Raw genomic sequence first — 21,227 nt, 5'->3', positions numbered from 1 at the left:
TAATTATTAGAAAGGATTTAAAAAAAAAAACATTTTTCAGATTTTCCTATAAGACAAAATATAAATAAAAATTAGCTGGTACCGGCTTAGCGAATTGTATAAGAACGCATTTAATTTAACTTCACTTTAGTTTTCTAGCGACGCTTCGATTAATTTTTTGCCATTGTCAAGTACAGTTAAATTCAAATTAAAATAGCGATTTTTCTCGAGATAGGTAAATGTTAAGAAAGTAATTTTTAAGATTAAGTAATAACAATTTTTTTTCTAATAAAAGCCACTGAATTAGAAGCCCCTTGAAGTTTCTATACAAACCTAAAATCTATCAAAGTAAATAATCTCCTTGTCTCTTACTCTTATATACCTATTTTATATTCGTTTTATCTAAAGATATTTTCAACTGTGTACATACATTTCTATCAATATTTTTTTTTCATTTAATTGGTGTACTCCATACATTGCATATGTACTTAAGTCTTTGGTTTTATCCGAAAATTCAACCCTTTCTTAATATATTTTTTTTGATTAAGAAACAGCCTTGACTTTGGAAAGTCATCGCGAGAGGCGTGTTCATAATATCTGAAAGCTTCGTAAAGGAGTTAATTCGTTTTTGTATGAAAATATCCTATATTAATCAAGACATGCGTAGTCGCAGAAAGATTCAGAAATCGCCAACAAACTAACAGTTTTCATCTAACTCTAAAGATTCACTCGAAAATGCAACGAATGACGTCTTTATTGTGCTTCAGCTGAGATTTTTGTTTCTTTAAATGTATGAAATATTCTCGCTTATGTTTCATCAATGTATCGACCGTATTGAATAGGTTTCTTTTAATAGGTCATGCCCTTTGCAAAACGTCTCAAAATTGAATTTTAAAACATCCAGGCTTTATTATCTCTGTTCGATTAAATTCACTTTGTCCTCAAACGACTAAAAATTAAAGATCTCTTAACTTATAAATCAAATTACAACGCACATCTATTGCGCACATTTTGGTATACCAACTCCAATAACATCTACACATTATCACTGCGCCTTTTCCGTGAATTTAGCATAAGTAAATCCCACTTGTAAATCGCATTCTCTCGTGCGACTGCCAATGACTCTGCAGAATGGCTTTAATGACAATTTCGCGATGGTGTGCAATTAAATGGGAAATTATTTTCCCCTTCCCAATACCTATATTAACTTTGAGGCATTGAGTGGCAGAGATTCACTCAACCATTGATAAATTTATCGCGCGGGAGAGGCATTTTTTCGGCCTCCTTCACTGATAGCGAAACTCACCAATATTTCCACCGTGTGGTGCTTTTTAATCACGGAAAATCTATCGCGAAGTGTGGCCGCGCGTAGTGATTAAGTAACATTCACTGTTGGAGCTTTTTTTTTCTTGCCTTTTTTGTAAGCTCCTGTGGATCTCTGTGTGAGGGATGTGTGATCCTTTCTTGGTTGCGTGAAGTGTGTTCTCTGTGTGGCTGTGACAATGGGTGTGAGGGAGGAGATTATCGTGGAGGAGAATGAGGAGGCACCTGAGAAGGAAGATGTGAAGAAAATTCCTCCCGATGGGGGATGGGGCTTTGTGGTTATCCTCGCCTACGGACTAGCCAATGTGAGGACTCTCAATCACCTTTTTGGTTTTTTTTTTCAAAGGATTTTTGTGCTTTTCCAGTGACCTATAAAATATCCAGTTTTCAGTGGAAATTCTTGATAAATCCTTGACCTTGAAAATATTCTATTAAAGCTCCTTTATCGTGACTTTTGACCTCGATATCGCGATCGATTGCAATTTAGCTCAAGCACCTCTCTCGTGGATATTAAACACCAACCTACCTGTACAAAAAAAGTTCGCGAGATTATCTCACACACCGTGCGCGATAAGATGCAATCACAGCTTAGCACTGAAAGCAAAAAAAAATCTTCATTCTTTCAGGGAATCGTCATCCCTGTCCTTCAGGCTTTTGGGCTGATATACAATGAAACCTTCCAGCGGATGGAAATGACCGCCACGGACTCAGCCATGATCGTGAATGTGGCCTCAGCTGTGGGAATGGGGATGGGGCTCTTCAATGGGCCCCTGCTGAGAATTTATGGCTACAGGAAAGTGAGTGTGGCGTCTGGAGTATTCTTCTCAGTTGGTCTCATTCTCACCTCGTGGGCATCAACTTTCACTCACTTCATTATTACCTACAGTATTCTAACAGGTGAGTGCTCGCAACCGTTTACGACACATTATCTCTGCGCGCGGTGCTTCTCTGCACGCTTCGCGGGGCCATCGTAAAATTGTTTAAAGGCCAAAAGCTGCGCGAGAAGCCATCAATCATACCACAATTTGTTATCTCTCATCGCCCCATGTGCAATTTGCAGTGGCCAGGAGGATTTTATCATTTTATCGCCAATTTGTACAGCGAGATAATTTTGAGATTTAATTTTTATTAAAGAAATGTCTGTCTGTGTCTTCTAATCGTGGTTTATTTGGGTTAATGAATAAACCAAACTTTTTAAGTCTAAAAATGGGTTAAAGATTTTTGATAAAATAGGTACATTATGTATATTATATAGGGGGCTTTCAAACCCTTTGTTTTTGAATTATTTTCTTCTGTTAAAGATATTATTTTTGTCAAAATACTGAAAACTTTTTAATCAATTTTAGTTTTTCGTTAAAAAAAAGGGAATTCAATTTTTATTCTATTTCAGAGTAACAATTCCTTTAAGATTAGCATTTATGCCATTTCAATATGTCTTCAATAAAATTAAACTTTAGAAAGTTAGGAGAAAATTGTAATGTACCTAATCATGCATTTTTCTTAGAATTCATAGAGTTGAAAAGAGTTTAAAATTAAACTAAACTCAAAATTAGGCCTCAATTCGATACAAAATTTCTTTTCTGTCTTAAAAAATAAATTTTTGTATTCTAACAAAAAAAATCTTTTAGGACTTTCAGAATTATTCTGGACACAAATCATTAAACCAATGCGTTAAAATTTTATTTCTTTATTTTTTGAAAAATTAATGAAAAGAAACCTTCACGTTTTTTCTGATTTTTAGATTTCTTAAGATTTTCTTCAATTTCTTTCACATAATTTCAGAAAAGAAATGATTAAAAAATTAATGTTTTAATTTGAATTTTCTTCCAGCCATTGGCTTCGGGATGGCCACATCGGGCTTCTCACTTGCCCTCAACTCTTTCTTCGTGGTACGACGCAACAAAGCCGTGGGTATTGCCATTACAATCACCGGCCTCGGTCCCATCTTCTTCCCACAATTTGTAACTTACCTCCTGACAAATTATGGCGTTCAGGGAAGTATGCTCATCATTGGAGCCTTCTCCCTTCACATTGTCATGGCGGGATTGCTTCTGCAGCCAATTAAATGGCACATGATTGATGAAAAACCATCTCCTGATGCTCCCGTCAAAGAGATTGAGTTGCAACCTGTTCCCATCATGAAACCAGAAGGGAATCACTTTAGATTCGATTCAAAGAGAAGCAGCATCTCTTCGTACCACACTGTGGAGGCAAAATCAGACAGTTTGCCCCGGAAGGTGCCAGAGAGGAGGGAAGAAACGTGGGAATTCTCATCGGATGATGAGGAAATGTATTTGGAGTATCCCTACCGAAGGATTTCCATTGATCACAATGCTGACATTCAGAGTATCTATGGATTTGAAGTTATCCATCCGATGAAACTCAATGTGGACCGTCAGTGTAGCTCAAAAAGCCCTGATGTTCTTGAAGCCAAGAAATGTGCACCATTTACTGATCTTGAGCGTGTTAGGTGTGACATGGGAAGCCCACCACCATCTCCTGGGCCCTTGAGTGCTGTACCGAAGAAGAGGTGGTTTGAAACAGGTTCATTGGATACGGTTAATCTTGGGAGTTCCATGAAGATCTTCGATGAGAAGTACCACGAGAGAGATCCACGAAGGAGTCATCCTGGAAGTCGACGTGGGAGTTGTGTGAAAATAGTGGAAGAAGGGGAAAAGGCAGCGGAGGAAAAACCTCTCACCAATGGGAAGAGCAGGTCTTCAAAGAAAGCCTACAACAGGTATGAGAAATGAAAATGATCTTCATGAGATCTTTATTCTTTAATTTTTCTTTTAGAATGATCTTCATTCTTCAATTATTTTCAGAATGATCTTCATTCTATAATTTTTTGTTAGAATGATAAGATCTTTATTTTTTCTTTTTTTTTAGAATAATCTTTATTAATGTTAGATTGATTTTCATTTTTCTTTAAATTATTTTTAGAATGAAGATCATTTTTCATTTGATTGAAATGATTTTATATCTTCGATTTGTTAGAATGTTCATAATTTTTCAATTTGTTGGAATGATCTTCATTTCTTTTGATTCTTATTTTTCAACTTTATTTGATCTTTAATTTTCTTCAATTAATGATCTTTACGTGATCTTCAAATTCTCCTTTTACAGAGCAATCAGCTCGGACAGCTACTACGCAAATCTCCCCATAAGGAAGTCATTTAGAAAGAGATGTCGCCGACAGTTGCTTCGTGTTGCAAAATTCTTCGATTTAGATCTTCTGCAGGATCCAATCTACGTCAACATGATGCTGGGCATGTCAATTGCAATCTTTGCTGAGCTGAACTTTTCCCTCTTCACGCCATTCATCCTTGCCGATATGAACTTTACTACGGAGGAGATTGCATCTGTGATGTCCCTTCTTGCGATCTCCGACATTGTCTTCCGCTTCTTGGCGCCTTTTATTGGTGACTACTTCCATCAATCATCGCGGCTTATGTACATGTATAGCCTTGTGATGTTAATCATAGGACGAATGTGCGTTCCCTTTGCCACCTCGTACTCAGTGATGCTGGGCGTTGGCTTCTTCCTGGGGGTGGGGAAGGGCGTCCGTTCTGTCTATATGAGCCTCGTTATTCCCAACTACGTCAGCATTGAGAGGCTTGCATCGGCTTCGGGCATACAAATGGTCACCAATGGGTTTCTTCTGCTTATACTTGGACCTCTTATGGGTGAGTTAAAGACACAGCAGAAAAAGCTTCAGGATGAAGCTTTGAACTTTCAAAAAAAGAACAATTTATGATTAAAATTCTTTTTTTAAAATTTCAGGAATTATTCGTGATCTTTCCGGTAGCTATGCGATGTGCATAATCTTCATTAACCTCGTAACAGCCACAACACTCGTCATGTGGACATTTGAGATGATCTACCTGAAATATCGTAGCGGAAGGAAGTATCCACAGCAACAGGAAGAACATCCAGAAGTAAGTCAGAAAAAGTAGAAGATTCACTTTGATGGGAAGAATGTTTTCTTTTTGTGGCACACACACACAATGGACTCCCCCGCGCATTTCTTCCCATCTCTACGCACAAGAAAATTCTCGTTTCATTGCAAATTTCTCCGGCAATGGTGCGAGAAAGTCTCGCGCGAAAAGTGACTCTATGGAAATCAATGAAAGCCTTCCACAATGCACGTTGTCTGTGTGTGCCGCAAAGTAAGTCAAGAAAAATTGATTTATTTCCCATCACAATCGTGATCGAGTTGTGATTATCTTCTTCGTATTTTAGTTATATGTTATGTACATAAATAAATAGTGAAGACTGAGTGGGGGTGGGCGTAGATGAGAGAGTGATGCTGATGAAGAATAAAGAATTGCCTTTTTAATTGTCGGAGTTGCACATTTTTTTTCATCTTCTTCTTGTATTGTTTTCCTTCGCAAATTATGATTTACATTTTACACATTTATGTCTTAAAAAAAAGGTATATTCACATAAAATCAAACTTAAATACACTGCGCCATCGTTCCTATTTCATTTTATGTACATCTCACATTGAAATTGCTGAGCGGGTAAAACCGCGCGCACAAAGTTATTAAGCTAAAACACCTTAAGAATTATTCAATTTGAGGTGAAATTGAAATAAATAGGGTTTCTTTTTGTCGCACCACATCTTCGCAAACAAAGACTTCAAAATTGCACTGAGAGAGGAAACTTCTCATGCTCGGAATTATGCTTAACAAAATTAATGAAGACATTGTTGCAACTGCGAATGCAGCAGCTCTGGGGCGTTTTGTAGGTGCGCCCCAGAGCTGTTATTATATCCTAAAGTAATTTCTAAGAAGATCATTACATAGAAGATCACCTCAATTTCTTATTCACTTTTTCTTTAGCTTAAGGCTGCAGTGGGTGGATCTTCGAATTGATTTTTTGCTATTTTTTGCTTATAGAGTTCATGAAAAGAAGATGTGAATATTTGTTTTATTTTATTCTAATTAATTTTGCACAGAGACTCAACTAGTTTGAAGAAAGGTGGGTGGAATCTTTAGTTAATTAATCAATTAATTCAATTAAATTTGAGTTCTTTTCAGATTAACAATAGTTTCTAGTAAATTTATTCTAATTTTTCCACCATGTTTAGCTTCAATGCAAAGTTAATTTGAATAGATGTTTTCAATGAGCACGTTGATTACAAAATGATTGATCTTATAAGATTTAATAAGCCCGCAATCATTCAACTTTATTATTTCTAGCTTTAATGGAGGCTCTGTATTTTTTTTCAGGATCAAAAGACGTTAAATTCTGTTTATTTGTGACATTTCGTTCAATTTACTGTCAAAATTAATTAATATTCAAAATAAACGTCAAACATCTGACGTCTTAAATATCCAACGTTAAATTTTATTAAGAATGAAATAATTAAAAAAAAAAGTTCTAAATAAAATAAATAAATTCCATACTGACAATTTAACGATCATCCACCCACTGGAGCCTTAAATCTCTTAATTTAAGACACTAGAAAATATTTTTCAATTATAGATTTTTCCTAAATTTTATTGCAAACTTTTTTTGTCACTTTTATTCAGTCTCCCATTTTTAATTTCCTCTTCCGCTGTCCTTTGAATTTTTCCTCCTACCGCGAATTTCTCCTCTCCAAGCCACTCTCGGTGAACTTCTTGCGATTCGGCGAAGGAGTTATTATTGTAATTTTCTTGAAAGAAAAATGCGAAATTAGAAGATTCTTCAGAAAAATAAATTTTAATTAAAGAAAACTCACCCTTGAAGGAACGACATCGTCTTGCTCTTCTGAGGAAACATTAACAAACGGCGATGAAGCGAGTTTGCCAAACAATTCCGGCACATAGGGTGTTGCCTTACTCTGTAGACTATTAACTAGATGTTGGTTTTTTTTGTGAGGGAAGAGAGAAAGAAGCAATCAATTAGCAGTGAGAAAATACATTTAATTTTATTGGGTGAAATTCAATGCATTTTTGCTCCCAAAAGATTCGATTTTCCCCGAAAAAAAAACTCGCAGCGGATTAAGGTTTTTTTGTGTGTGCGCAGAGTCTTTCATTTAAAAGAAAATAAATGCCGAATGATCCATTGAAGGTATTCACACGATCGACATTTCGTGGTCCAGCAGGTTGTGTGGCTAAAGAGATTTTCCACGAAGCCCAGGTGATTAAGTTAAATTGTCTTTTATCTCAATCGCGATAGTGTGCAGCGAGATCATGGTGAGAAAATGAGGTTTAAGGGTTTCTTGGAAGTCATTAAAGAGATAAATTGTTGCTTTATGCGTTTGATTTCTCCTTTTTAGAATAAACTTGCTTTTAGGGCATCCAAAAGTGCACCATTTGGAGCAATAATTGAACAATAATTAAGCAATTTTTCAGCACTCTCGTTAAATAAAATTCTTATCGAGTATTAAAAAATAAAAATGCAAAGATAAAAATTAAATATAGCATGGATGGAACAGTATAAAGCGAAAGAACGGTAAGTAAAACTTACGGGCTGTGATTCTTTCTTTGTCAGTGAAATGAGAAAAAGACTGAAAATTGAGGATGGGCAAATTTTGAGGAAGGCTTTCTCGCGCACCGAATCACAGCCAACGCGCAGATAATTTGTGAAATGCCTTAATCGTGGGCGTTGGCTGTGATTCGGTACGCGAGAAAGCCTTCCTCAAAATTTGCCCATCCTCAATTTTCAGTCTTTTTCTCATTTCACTGACAAAGAAAGAATCACAGCCCGTAAGTTTTACTTACCGTTCTTTCGCTTTATACTGTTCCATCCATGCTATATTTAATTTTTATCTTTGCATTTTTATATCTATATATAATGTATATATCTTTGCATTTATATATTTTTTACTTTACTTTTATAAATGTATATATAAAACGCCCCGCTTCGCGGGGCGTTGGTTTTATGCAACTCAAGATATGACATGTTAAGTTTAAAAGGCGATATCTCCGGAACGGCTACATAGATTTTATTCATTTTTGGCATGATGAAAGATATTATAGCCAACTATAACATATCAAAATATGAAGCAATTCTATAAAGCGGTGCTCGTGATATTCATCGAAAACTCATCGAAAATTTTGTTTTCGATTTTAGCGCCACTTGCGGTCATTTTTTGAACTTGCGATGTTCCGAGCAGTTGTAGGGCTGATTAATATCTTTCATTTGAGCCCGAGTTGATCAAAATCGGTCAAGCCGTTCTCGAGTTATGGCCGATTTTCGATGAAAAATTGTGGCGGCCATATTAGCTAAACGGCTTGACCGATTTTCGAAAATGAGGTATCGTTGGAAAGGTCTTGATGGCCCCTACAACATATCAAAATTTCAGATCTCTAGCTATAATAGAACCGGAGATATATCAAAAACAAAATTTTGGGGTTATTCAAAATGGCGGACGCGGGGGTGGGGGGTTGGATTTGACATCATAATCGGATGTCTTCCACCCGATATATGAACTTTGCCGTTGACCGCAAGTCTCTATCTATCACCGTTCTCTTGCAATATTGCGTTACATTCCGGCCGGACGGCCGGACGGACGGCCGGACGGACGGACGGCCGGCCGGAAAGATTTTTGGCGCCACCATTTTTTGGAATGTAGGGACCCTAATTCGTGCTCATCCCAAGTTTGAGCCCGATCTGACGACTTTGCATTTTTGAGTGTACACAGAAGCTGTGCTTCTTTGAAGAAAGAATCACAGCTAAAAAACCGTCATGAAAATTTAAATTTTAACGGACTCTAAGCTAGAGGATTCTATACAAGGATCTATGATCCAAATAACCCCCTCCCAAATTGTGCAAGGAGTGCTCGTATCTCGTGAAATCCTATAAACCTGATTGGGAGAGCGTCAATCCCAAGATGTAGGACGTACTTCCTGCGGATGAAGCTCCCGGCGTTGGTCGACTCCCCATCGTGAAGCGCGGTGACTTGAAGCCATTCACATCCTGCGCTCTGTTGTCATCAACAAGTGGCTGTGGCGTTACCACGTAGATCTTCTCCTGCGTCAACGGAGAAATGGCCACCTTGAGGTGTCCCCACAGAGGAGGATTAATTTCCGATTTCACGGAAACTTCCTCACCGTGCTGCACCTCATTATCCTCAATTGGCTCCGTTGCACTCCTTCCAAATTCATCTGTTGCACTTTCATCTGACTGTGGCTGATCATACGACGTACCATCGTAGTCGAGCGTTGTTTCTAGTGTTGTTGTTTGGTAGTACAGCTCATCCATAGATGGTGTAGTTAAGTACTCTTCTGGGATCTTCTTGGCTGGAGCCAGGAGGGAAATTGTGCTAGCCTTGTGAGGCTCTGAAGCAAATTCCTGCTCTGTCCAGTCATCGATATTCTTCTGCAGTGTCACAATATCAAAAGGAAGCGGAGAGATCTGACTGACATCCTTTTCATTGCGCAACAGCTCACGGATGTTGATTGTTGGTCTGACGATCTTGTTGAGGAATCGTGTTGTTTTGTGCGTTGATGGAGTTTGTGTGGCTGTGATGTACTGAGATTCCTCTTCGGCATGAAACTCCTGACCATTGTGACTATTTGACCATTTGCTGAACTCTCTAAGAGGAGGCAGCTTGATCTCACCTGTTATAAAGAAATCAAGCCTTTAGAAATTCAAATTTTTAACGGTTTGATTTATAAGAAAACTCACCTTCTCTAACAAACTCATCAGGAGGTTTAAAGGGTTGAGGATGGTTGTTTGTTGTGTAGGGAATGATTATCTGAATCTGCTTCGGTCTCTTTGTATTCGTATAGAGATTGAGACTATCCAATGGAAGTGGAGCAGGAGGTGGCTCCAAGCCAGATTTAGCACCACTAGCTTCAATTGATGACGCTGTAGGCCTCAACGGCTCCCTATATGGGGAGAATGTTGTCCAAGGAGTTGTTGTTGGAAGCCATGGCGTATGATCGGGTTTCTGAGACACCCTCAAATCGCTGGGATCTCTCGTAAAAGGCTTCGGAGCATTCCCGCCTTTAATTGAGTGGAAAATCGGAGAATCAAGAAGATTCTTCGGGGTCTCCCTATCTTTCTTCCCTGGAATTTTCTGCCCATACTCTGCAGCAGCTTGGATCACAGCCCTGACGTCATCTTCGGTGAAATTGAAAGTTTTTGGCGGAGGAACAACTACAGCATCCTGAGAGTCGAGGTAATTTTCCAGATTCTCAAGAAGATCCTCCTGGACAGTTATGTTGTGCGACGAGGCTGCCGTGTAGCTGTCTGTACTCTCTTCGTGCTCAACAACAATCGGTTGAGAGATGTACTTCTGATTTGACGGAGCTACAAGCTCAATAGCTGGTGAACTGACTTCCACAACCTCTGGGGCTACCGTTGTAACCAGAGCTGGTTGAACAATCTGACCTTGAAGATTTGGGAGATTCGGGAAATGAACTGAAGAGGTAAACTGCACCAGAGGGATACTTTTTATAATCTCAAAATCCGTATGAAGATCGTTGTAGGTTTCCTTGGCTACAATCTTCTGAGCAGGTACAGCTGTTGGGGCAAAAGTCTCAACTTGGGAGTGAGGATCAAAGTTATTCCGGGGATCTTCACCACCTGTTGGGAATTTCATTGAAGGTTTCGGGTAGTGGTAACCTCCTGAATCCTGCTGAGGTGGTGGAAGGTACAGCCTGTTTGGTGCTCCAGGATTATTTGGTCTTTCCACGTTTGTCCCCACAATGATGTTGGTGATTTTTGCAACTGCAGGACCTCCTTGAGCGGGAGCACTAAAAGCAGGACCACTATGGGCAGTACCGCCATTAACTGGAAAGAAAAGGACATAAATAGGAAGCATAGCCTAATAGGAAATCCTTTTTAAAGGATTAAACGGAACGAACCTTTAATGGAAGCAAATGGCTTGTAGTCGTAGAGTGGCGGAATAGGCGTTACACTGAGGTTTGGTACCGGAATTGGTACCAAGTGATGTTGCTTGTTGTCCTGAATTGGCAGGATTTGCGATGGAGGCAGGTACTCAGGACTCGTGACACCTGCAACAGCTGGCGGAGGAGTATACCGTATATCAGCTTGAACTTGCTGTGACCAAATGTTTGGCCCTGTCTGCTTAGCAGGTAGGTAGGCGTTCTGCAGTGGAGCTGGATGGTAGTTGTAGGGTGCCTTCTGTTGCTCCTGGAATTTCTCTGGCCTCCCAACTGGGATTTCGGCGCCATTGTACATTGGCACCCATGGCATTTTATTGCACGGGAAGTACGCGGGATCATTGATCTGCCCCACCTGATGTGGTTGCACAATATGCTGATGCCCCTGATGCTGCACCACCTGATGTTGCACTACCTGATGCTCCACTACAGGCTGCTGCACAATTTGTGGTGCATTCGAGTGAACTGGAACTGTGTAGGAATTCACAGGATAGGCTGTGTGAACGGAGGCATCGGAAACTTGCGATGATCGCTGGGTGTTGCTGTACTTAGCAGGGGGAACCTGAGTTTGAACTGGCTGGGGCACTACGTGTCTCTTTGTGGGTCCAAACCCAAAGAAACTGGCTACTTTTTGGAAAAATGATGGCTCCTGCTGCCGCTGCGGAAGCTGCCCGGCAAAATGTCCGGGAATTTGCAGTGGAGGCGGTTGGAGATTATCAATTATTTGTGCTGGAGCATACCGTGGGGAGGATGCTGTATCCGGTGCTGGGGTACCCTCCGCCAGAATAAGTGTGATTGCTCCAAGGAAAACCAAACTACTCGCCACATCTCGCCAATCGATATGCTACAGAATAAAAAATTCAATCAAATTAAAAAAGAATTTTAATTTAGGAATTTCTTTCCATGAATTTAATGCTAATTTCTCGCCGCATTCGATTAATTCGCATGATTTCAAAAATCCATCCCCAGAGGCTACATACATATTTCTTTCGTGATGCAAATCACCATCGAAATGACCGTAAATAGCGAAAGTATTCGCATCAAAACCATGAAGATTTCTTTCTTCGCGACACTATCCATTTTCCACTGGGAAAAAATAATTAAACTCTCTTCGCCAATAAAATGCCTCCAGTTAGTGTTTGTGCGTGATGAATCTCTCGCACGAAAATCTCCATTTAAAGGGGTAACCACTTGATTAGAAAAAAGTTCTTAAATTGAATATTTAAAAGTTGAGTCTGCATTTTGCATTCATTAATTATTTTGAGAGTCAACATGTGCTCAATCATGACTGAATCAATCAGATTGATCAAATATTAATCAATAATTGATAAGCCAATTGCGTCAGTGAATTAATTGACCAATTATTGACTCTGCGGTTCTACATTGACTAAATATTGAGCAAATTTTGATTACTGGAAATGTTCGAATGTCTTCGAAATGTCGCAACCAATAAATCCACGAAAATAAGAATAAAGATCTTTTCCGACATTCATAATCATTTAAAAGATTTTTAACTTTTTAACTCTCTAAAATTGCTAAATTTCTTTAACATTCTCTTAAAATTTTTAAAAATTTAAACATAAATTCTGCCCAGCTATTTGCCCCTCAACTTCATGGTCAAACATTAAATTTTCCTGATGATTCACGCCACTCAGTGTGGACCACCAACACTTCCCATTTACTTTCCATCATCGAGAAATGGGGATTGAGTCATTGTTTGATGACAACTTGCAACCGGAAAGTGCCCCAATTTGCTCTTGATTGCAATTTTATGCGACGGACAAGGCCAAAGTTGGGAGCTTTTCAAGGATGAAATTTCTTTACTCTTTGAACTCAAGAAATTCATCATGCTGGTCTTCTTTTTTTTTAGTAAGCACCTTTTTCTTCTAGTCCACGATGTGGAAGAATGAACATGAGAGTGAAATGGATGTGACTTCAAGATCAAGGTTGAGACTTCTTGAAATTACTTTAAGCGCGCGCGAGATGAAAAGAAGCCGAAGAAGTTGCGTGAGGAGAAAATCAATAAAAAAACCTTCAATACGGAATTTATTTTTTGCATTTCACGTGTGTTTATGTTTAATTTATCAACAGGCAATTGACGATTTTTTATTGAAAAGTGTTTACATAAAATGATTATGCATTTAATTCGTAGAAAATTTTATTTGAATAAATGCTCTAGTTGAGCGCATGGAGGAAAGACTAATAACTGAAACTTTGCGTCAATGTTCTATTTTATCAGCTGAAATCTTTTCCTTATGCAATTCTACGTCTAAGATGATTTAATTTTACTCTATAAATACGAATTAATCGTAAACTGATTACTTTAGTTTCTTCTCTGGATTTATTGAGTGATTAACTGGAAATTAGCTGAAGAAATGAATTCGATTAGTTTCCTATCAATAGTTGGTTTAATCAGTTTTGGATTCATTGTTGCAGTAAAGTGTAATGGTGATGAATATTTCATTGGAAAATACAAAGAAAAAGGTAAGTTAGAACCAAAAAAATCTATAGAATTTCATTTAAAATAAAATCCTAATTTTATCTTTAAGATGAGACATTGTTTTTTGCAAGCTACGGCCTAAAGAGGGATCCTTGCCAGATTGTTTTAGGCTACAAATGCTCAAACAATCAAACCCACTTTGTGCTTAATTTTAAAACCAATAAGAAATCCTGCATATCAGCAATTAAGCTGACTTCTTACCCAAAAATCAATCAAAACTCGGATTTAACTCGAAATCTCTACTGCCAAACTGGAGGAATTGGAACAGATAACTGCAAACTTGTCTTCAAGAAAAAAAGGAAACAAATAGCAGCTAATATTGAAATCTACGGCATTCCAGCGAAGAAATGTTCCTTCAAGGATCGCTACATTGGAACTGATCCACTCCACGTCGATTCCTATGGGCTTCCGTATCAGTTTGATAAAGAAAATGGATGGAATTTGGAAAGAAATAACATTCTTAAAGACACAAGATTTTCCACAGAAGTTTTCTACCACAAAAATGGTTTATTTAACACCCAAATAACTTATTTGGCTGAAGAAGATTCCTTCTCTGAAGCTCGAGAGATTACTGCGAAGGATATTAAGAAGAAGTTTTCAATTATTTTGCCCAATGAAGAGTATAAGAGGATTAGTTTCTTGGACGTTTATTGGTTCCAGGAGACTATGCGATCAAAGCCTAAATATCCCTACATCCACTACAATGGAGAATGCAGCAATGAGAATAAAACTTGTGAAATTATCTTTGACACCGATGAACTAATGACCTACGCCCTTGTTAAAGTCTTTACTAATCCTGAGAGTGATGGATCCAGGCTCAAAGAAAAGGATTTGGGAAGAGGATAAATCTTCTTAATAAAAAAAAGTTCTGTAAGAAAATATTCTTCAATAAATTACAAAATAAAATTATCCCATTTAATTGCCTCCAATAGTTGTGATTTAAAAGCCCCTTTTAGGCGTTAAATCAAGCCTAAATAATTCACGATGAGACATCAAATAAAGGGAGTTGGATTAAAAATTTCCTACTTCATCATTCACCACGCATCCCTCACACACGCAGCATGTCTGGGCTGAAAGGCTGATGAAGGGCTCGCATTGAATCTTGGGCGGAGGGAAATTAATTTAAAGTGCCAGCCTCTGAGAAATGAATTCAATAATCTCTCCTCCATGCGGCTGAATAAAACAATATTTCCCCAACAAACATCAACAACAATGTACGGGCGGTATGCTCGGGAATTTCTCACACTCGCGCGAGACTCTCTTTGCGACCTAGTCTCCTACATCCAAACCGCTTTTCCATGCATAATGTCTAACTTGGAAAAATATCACTTTTATTTATGATATCACACAACACCATAAGTGAAGATTAATCACCCACCATTGCCGATAATAGTAATTTATGGTTTTTTTTTTTTTTAATTTGAAAAAAGTGATTTTTTGGCGGGAAATTGAGATCTACGGGCACGTGAATTTATCAAGTAAATAACAAATGTGATGAACTAATATTGGATTATTGGGTGTGTGTGACAATTTCTCCTCACTTGGAGAGACAGAAAATCTCTCGGAGGCATCAATGGGAAATTAATTCAGTGATTTATCTACAATGAATTGATTTAGAGATCGAACATCGAACTAGATTGAGCTCGCCACAGTGTTGGGGGCAATTTTATGAAATTTATTGACTTTGGTGGTGAACAACAACAAAGTGGATAGAAAATAAGAAAGGAATAATTTTAAATAAAAAATACAATATCAAAAAAAAACAAACAAGATGTCTCAAGGTAAAATATTAATCTTCTTGTTGAGAAAATGTTGTAAAAAAAATTACTGATGATTTCTTCTTAGAATCAGTAGGAGCTTATTTATTTTGCAGCTCATATGAAATTTGAATCAATTTAAATTTTTTAATCAGTTGAAAAAGTTTATAAAATGATTTCTCAAAAAATAGAACAAACCACGCCTCCATTGTATCTTATTTATAGATTTTGTGCATCAAGCATATGCATCCACTTAATGTTTATGCATAAACTTAAATATTCTATTGAAGCACTCAAGTACCTATGCTTTCGCATAATTAACTGGATGTAATTATATGAGTTTTATGTAGGATATCTTGAAAATTTACTCAATGAAAAAACATTAAAAAAACGTGTACATTTTAGTTTATTTTTCGATTTTGTAGATGAAGCATATGCATCAGTGCTCTATAAATTTTAAATATCTTTTAAAGCACTCAAGCACATGATTTTGCATAAAAGAATGTATTTTAATAGTGAGGTTTTGCAAATTTTCTAAGGAAAATCTCAAAAACTTGCCAAATGCAAGATTTTTTCAGAAAGTATTCAAGTAGATTTCTGCTGCATATTATGCCAAGCGCTATATAATCAAACAGATACATAATTACCTTTCCTTACCAGGTTATAAATCAATGAAATTGTCATTCATCTGTAGAAATATTTCCCATAAAAATCACGATTTATTTAAATAACTCCAATACAACACGCAAATGGGAATAAAATAATTTGAAAGAAAAAAAATCAATTAATTCCAGTTACGAAATTTGTTGTTTTTAGTTTAATTTTTAAAGGCGGAAGATATTCAAATTAATGTCATAACCTATGAGGAAAATTACCTTTGATGAAAAAACCTACAAAAGGCGGAAGTTTTAGCGACTCTGCGTGAAAAGTGGTCCCAATAAAATTTATGCTAAATACCTTTTCTCATTTTATGATTTTTATGATTTTTAATCAGTAAATGAGCGTTTCAATTACACACAAATATCCCCATATTGTCCCTCCTCAGAGAGAATCATAAAGTCATAAATAAGTCCCATCTATGTGCAAAAATTTCTCGTGCGAGATTTACAGCATAAGACAGCATGGGCTTGATTTTTTTCTTCTTGTTCAAAGACAACAACATTTCATGATGGTGAAGACGACACTTTTAGGACGCCGTTAAAAGAGATTGAGATAAACACGCGGCTTTTTTCACCCAATTTTCCCATCATTATGCAAATGATGACCGATGGACTGTCTCTTGTTGTGCGTTAACACCTTCGCGGTGAGGAAGCAATATTGGTTTTTGCTGCCTACCCGATTGTACGTATAAGATTCACTTTGCGAAGGAAAGCGAAATGAGTGGAATAAATTAATAAATTGAGTATTAAATTGACATGACTTACTGCTGAGATAATTCTGCAAACCATTTGCATATGCGGAGACCTTTTTTACCATCGTGCTTGATTTTCTTCACGCGTGGCTTTCGCCCGAGATTTGCGGCTTTTTTTTTACCTTTTTCTTCTTCACTCTCAAAACTCTCCCACCATCAGTAAAAATAACAATTTATGAGTTTTCAATTGGTGTGAACAATTAATCAGTTTTTTATTGCGATTGGTAGTTTTTCATTACAATGAAATGAAATTAATTGGGTGAGGCAGGATGTGCATTTTATTGGGTTTGTTTTTGGCACGAGATGGCGGACCTTTAGGTGATTCAGGTTTGTCAAATTTTATTTAATAATTTATAAAATATGTTTAAAGGATTATTGAAAAGACTTCATTCTAATTTTATGTAGTCACAAGATAAGAAGAACAATAATTATGATTTTTCTGACACTAGATGGCGGATTTTTAAGTGCGTGAGGTACATCAAACTAGCGGCATCTACTGAGAAAATCAATGCCAAGAAAATGACAAGGATTTCACTAACGATATACCTTTAAAATCTAGTTCATAAGATTAGGCAAAAAATGAGATAAATCAAAACAATTTTAGTGACTTTTTTTTTGAAGGGAAGTCATAATTGCAAAATGTATTTGCTTTCCCACAACTATAAACAATTTTCTCCGCAAACTTGGGTGGATTTGCGTGGAATCTTATCTTGTGATTTTCTTTTTCTTCTTCCAATTATGAAGGAACAGACACAAAAAAGACGTGTGATGTGGCGGAAACACTATCATTGTTTTTAGTGCAAACACACTCGCGCCTCATGTCGAGTAAGAATCTTATGGGAATTCAATGAGTGAAATCTGTGTATATACAATTTTTTCTCCATACCCTCATCAGCACGGGATATTGGCGTGGAAAAATTACTTTACAAACTTGCAGGTAATGTGGCTAACCTTGTTGAGTATAAGTATATAATGTAGCTTGCACTTCCATGCGATAATTTCGATTGAGATTTTGATTTATGGGAAATCGCGCAAGTTGGTATACCCCTCTGTTCTTCCATCACACAAACCAATCGCTCTGCAAACAGTCTCTCTCGTAATTTAATTGTTCAATTCAGCACCGCAGATAGAGGCAGAAAGAGCCAAAGAAATGGGTATTTGATTAACTGACGATCTTTTAATTGACTCTCAATCAATCACTCCACGCTGGTGAAGAACGAGAGTTGATGAATTGAAAATCTTTTCATTAAAATCGTGCGCGAGAATTAAGAAAGTGTTTGCGGGCTGTTTGATTTGGCATCTTTTTAGCCACAGCTGCTTAAATGCTTTAATTAGATTTCCATCTACTTGAGTTGATTGAAGTTTTCTTAATTTTAATTTTCATTTAATAAACAATTTTAGTTTTTCTTGGCAAAGAAAAGGGAACAGAAAATATCCTTTCAGGAATTTCTGTGCTGCCATCTGTTGTCTAAACTCCTTTTCTGTGCAACAATAAACTCCTGCTTACTAATAAAACTCAAAGAGACAACGATAAATTTTTAAACACTCCTCATAAATAAATCAAGAGTTAAGAAAGTAATCTTTCTTTTTTGACCAAAAAAATAAATAAATCTTTATGGTAAAAGAAAACTCATTAGACTGTCAATTGCGGCCTCAGTCCAATTTTCAATGCAAATACTCTTTCTTTCAACTAAACCATCGTCTAATAGAAAATGCCCAAAAATAAAATGTTCCACCCCCGATTATTTTTCCATACATACAAAGTAAATTCCGCCACACGATGCCACAAGAAGAGCACCTCATTGTACACCAATTGAGAGCAAATTTAATTAGCAATTGACTTACAAAAATAAAGAAGAAGAAAAAAAGAAACAGATCCGGGTATTTTCGGAAGAAGAAAAACACAGAAAAGTTGGGCAAGATAATTCTGGGTGAGATTTCGAGATCAATTAAAGTGAATTTTATTGCAGAGAAGTGCGATTGGAGTCACATTATTATACCCCAATGTACCCGGGGACGAGGTAAAGAAAGTCTCTCTCAGTCACCTAAAGTTGTAATTAAATTTAAACACGGATTTTTGTGGACTTTTTTTTCAGTCGTTCAAATTTGTGTGAAAAATTCAGTGAACGTGACACAAACTATACTCAATACTTCTCTTTCTCTATGTTTTTTGTCACCTCCGCGGGGTCTAGCAATAAAATGTTAAGTATTTTGCTGAAAATTAGGTATCAGTCTTGTATGCAAAAATTTTACGATGCTGATCATGATAAAAAGCAGCACCTGCAGATTAATCGAGACGTCTTTTTTGTGCGCGGGTTCGGCGCAATCGAGAGTTCCTTTTTTGGCTTTGTTGCTCGTTAAGATCTCTGGCATGGAGTGAAATTAATGCATTAGATGCTTCTTCGAAATTTCTCCTTCTCCTCAGTCAGTGTTTGAAGAAGAAGAGAGAGAGACAGTGGATGCACCTGATTTTATAATGCACAAATGTTTCTCATGGAACTCTACTAAACAATGATGAAGTAGTACAAGTGAATTTATTGGTGTTTCAGGGTCTTCGTTGCTTATGAAAAATCTTTTGTGATTTTTGAAGAATTTTTTTTGGAACTGTTTCTTTAATGGGTTTGTCTTGATTTTTTTCTTAGAAAAGTTTTAATTTGTGGAATTAGAAGAATGAAAATGAGCTTTTGGTCAATTTATTTGGATGAAAAGTTTCAATTTTGGTTTAAAAAATTGTTAAGTTGAATATTTAGTTTTTTTCATCAAACTAAATTGTCTAGAGAATCATTCCTTTTTTTTACTTTAAATAAAAACAACATTTTTTTTTTGAAAAAGAGGACGATTCCCCTTAAAAAAATATAAGTTTTTAAATCAGTTTAATTCATTAAAAAAAGTGAGAGAAAGATCCAAGATTAAATGGGTTTTGAATCTATTAAAATTTTCTATTTTTGAAAGAACTCTAACTTTTTTAAAAGCATTCTCTTTTAAGCGATTTAAATATTCTAATAAAATTAATCAAAATCAATCAAATAAAGAAAAAATGCTTGTTTTCTTAAAAATATTGATTTGATTATTGTTTTGCCTATTAATTAACAATTGAGGAATTTATTGTTAATAAAAAAGAACTTATCAAAATCAATCACCTTTAAAAAAAAAACCTGAATTTTTTAATCGAAAATTCTTATTGTTTCTTTAAAAATATTTTTACCCATTAAAATTCTTTTTTAATGATCTCTTTAATGAAAATTTATTAAATCACTTTTAATGAGGCATTAAAAATTGATGAAAAAACTGCTCTAAATTTATTGAATTTATTCGAATTAATCTTGTTTGAGAAAAAACAGAAGCGCGTGGAATTTTTAACACTATTTCCACCTGACAAGGTGATAAAAAATCCACGACAGCGAAGAACTTTCTCAAATTGATATGAAAAGTGTATTTATGAATTTAATTATTCGCCCAGAAGTGAAGCCACACCAAGGTGCTCTGCTTTGGATTTGCAGGTTGAGAGACGACGACGACGACGCACTTTTCGAACGCAAAAGTGCCCATATCACGAGTCGCGCGCGAGAGATAATCTCTGATCGCCAATCAACGAGAAATCGAATTAATTTCACCGGCATTTACATAAATATGTACATCACTTTGTGTAAAAATTGTCTCGGCTCCGTGAGAGTGAAAAGTGGATCAAAAGTGGAGGACGTACCATTGTGGGTTATTTGTGTGTTTGATATTTATTCCTAAAGGTGGTTGCTTTTGCTCCTTTTAAGCTGATGCTGCTTCTTCGTTTTTTTCTTGCTTCTTCTCTGCTACTCTCAAATCACTTTCTCATGCACTTTTCACAACACCGTGGGGCCAGTGCGCGAAGCCTCTCAGCCCAGATGCCTCCACACGAGATCACAACACATTGTCTGGATATCACAGCACCGTGCAAATTGTCCTGCCAGCAGCGTCCTTTCCTTTTCTTCGCCACACCCTCACTTTACCATTTTTCTCTTAGCTCTAAACAAGCACAAATGGAAAATTCAGGGATTAGAAGGAGTTGATCCTGAAGCTTTATCCTTTCTTTAGATCCTTTTTTTCAATTTTTTCTTGAAAGGAATCCCAAAAAAATCCTTTTAATTTCCTTAAGCCAAAAAAAGAAGGAGAAATAATGTCTTAATCCACAAAATCCAGAGACACAGATGCAAAAGCACAAGCAGTTGAAAAACTCACGAGCCAAAAAGCATGGACCGACGCGACCGAGACACAACGCAGAAGTAAAATGATGAGAAGACTTTTATCGCTTTATACCTCAGTGACCCATTTCCAGAGCCACTTCTCTTCTGCAGCACAGAGTTCGTGCGTCGATGGTTGATGCCTCATGGCGGTGCACGATGGTCCGGGCAGCGATCGCTTTTTTCATTATTTCTTTA

At 36.8% G+C, this 21,227-nt stretch overlaps 8 protein-coding genes across 15 annotated transcripts in view; 6 read left to right on the top strand and 2 right to left on the bottom strand.

Moving 5' to 3' along the window:
* The window catches only part of LOC129789858 (serine/arginine repetitive matrix protein 1-like), a 982,101-nt gene that overhangs the window by 30,073 nt on the left and 930,801 nt on the right, over positions 1–21,227 (top strand). The gene's annotated exons all lie outside the window — the stretch shown is intronic.
* The window catches only part of LOC129791241 (fatty acid synthase-like), a 1,176,504-nt gene that overhangs the window by 554,569 nt on the left and 600,708 nt on the right, over positions 1–21,227 (top strand). The window lies entirely within an intron of this gene.
* LOC129789856 (glutamine-dependent NAD(+) synthetase) overlaps positions 1–21,227 on the top strand; it is a 932,624-nt gene that overhangs the window by 310,689 nt on the left and 600,708 nt on the right. The gene's annotated exons all lie outside the window — the stretch shown is intronic.
* LOC129789960 (pupal cuticle protein) overlaps positions 1–21,227 on the bottom strand; it is a 1,201,887-nt gene that overhangs the window by 617,264 nt on the left and 563,396 nt on the right. The window lies entirely within an intron of this gene.
* Positions 1–21,227, top strand: part of LOC129789919 (keratin, type I cytoskeletal 9-like) — a 480,279-nt gene that overhangs the window by 113,429 nt on the left and 345,623 nt on the right. The window lies entirely within an intron of this gene.
* Positions 1,336–5,641, top strand: LOC129791236 (uncharacterized). The gene is made up of 5 exons (XM_055829305.1): positions 1,336–1,607; positions 1,929–2,199; positions 3,133–4,042; positions 4,429–4,988; positions 5,086–5,641. The coding sequence occupies exons 1-5, from the start codon at positions 1,482–1,484 to the stop codon at positions 5,256–5,258; spliced, it is 2,040 nt and encodes a 679-aa protein (XP_055685280.1). The 5' UTR covers positions 1,336–1,481; the 3' UTR covers positions 5,259–5,641.
* On the bottom strand, positions 5,635–21,073 carry LOC129789842 (uncharacterized). The gene is made up of 6 exons (XM_055826917.1): positions 20,519–21,073; positions 11,109–11,991; positions 9,925–11,034; positions 9,102–9,857; positions 7,031–7,146; positions 5,635–6,964 (listed from the first exon to the last, which is right to left on the bottom strand). Exons 1-6 carry the CDS (start codon positions 20,519–20,521, stop codon positions 6,887–6,889), a joined length of 2,946 nt encoding a protein of 981 aa, XP_055682892.1. The 5' UTR covers positions 20,522–21,073; the 3' UTR covers positions 5,635–6,886.
* Positions 13,464–14,553, top strand: LOC129789934 (lufaxin). Its single transcript, XM_055827067.1, has 2 exons — positions 13,464–13,631; positions 13,697–14,553. The coding sequence occupies exons 1-2, from the start codon at positions 13,523–13,525 to the stop codon at positions 14,491–14,493; spliced, it is 906 nt and encodes a 301-aa protein (XP_055683042.1). The 5' UTR covers positions 13,464–13,522; the 3' UTR covers positions 14,494–14,553.

This window comes from Lutzomyia longipalpis, chromosome 2, assembly GCF_024334085.1.
Source record: "Lutzomyia longipalpis isolate SR_M1_2022 chromosome 2, ASM2433408v1".
In the NCBI taxonomy this organism is placed as follows: Eukaryota; Metazoa; Arthropoda; class Insecta; order Diptera; family Psychodidae; genus Lutzomyia; species Lutzomyia longipalpis.
This window is presented reverse-complemented; position numbering and strand designations above follow the sequence as displayed.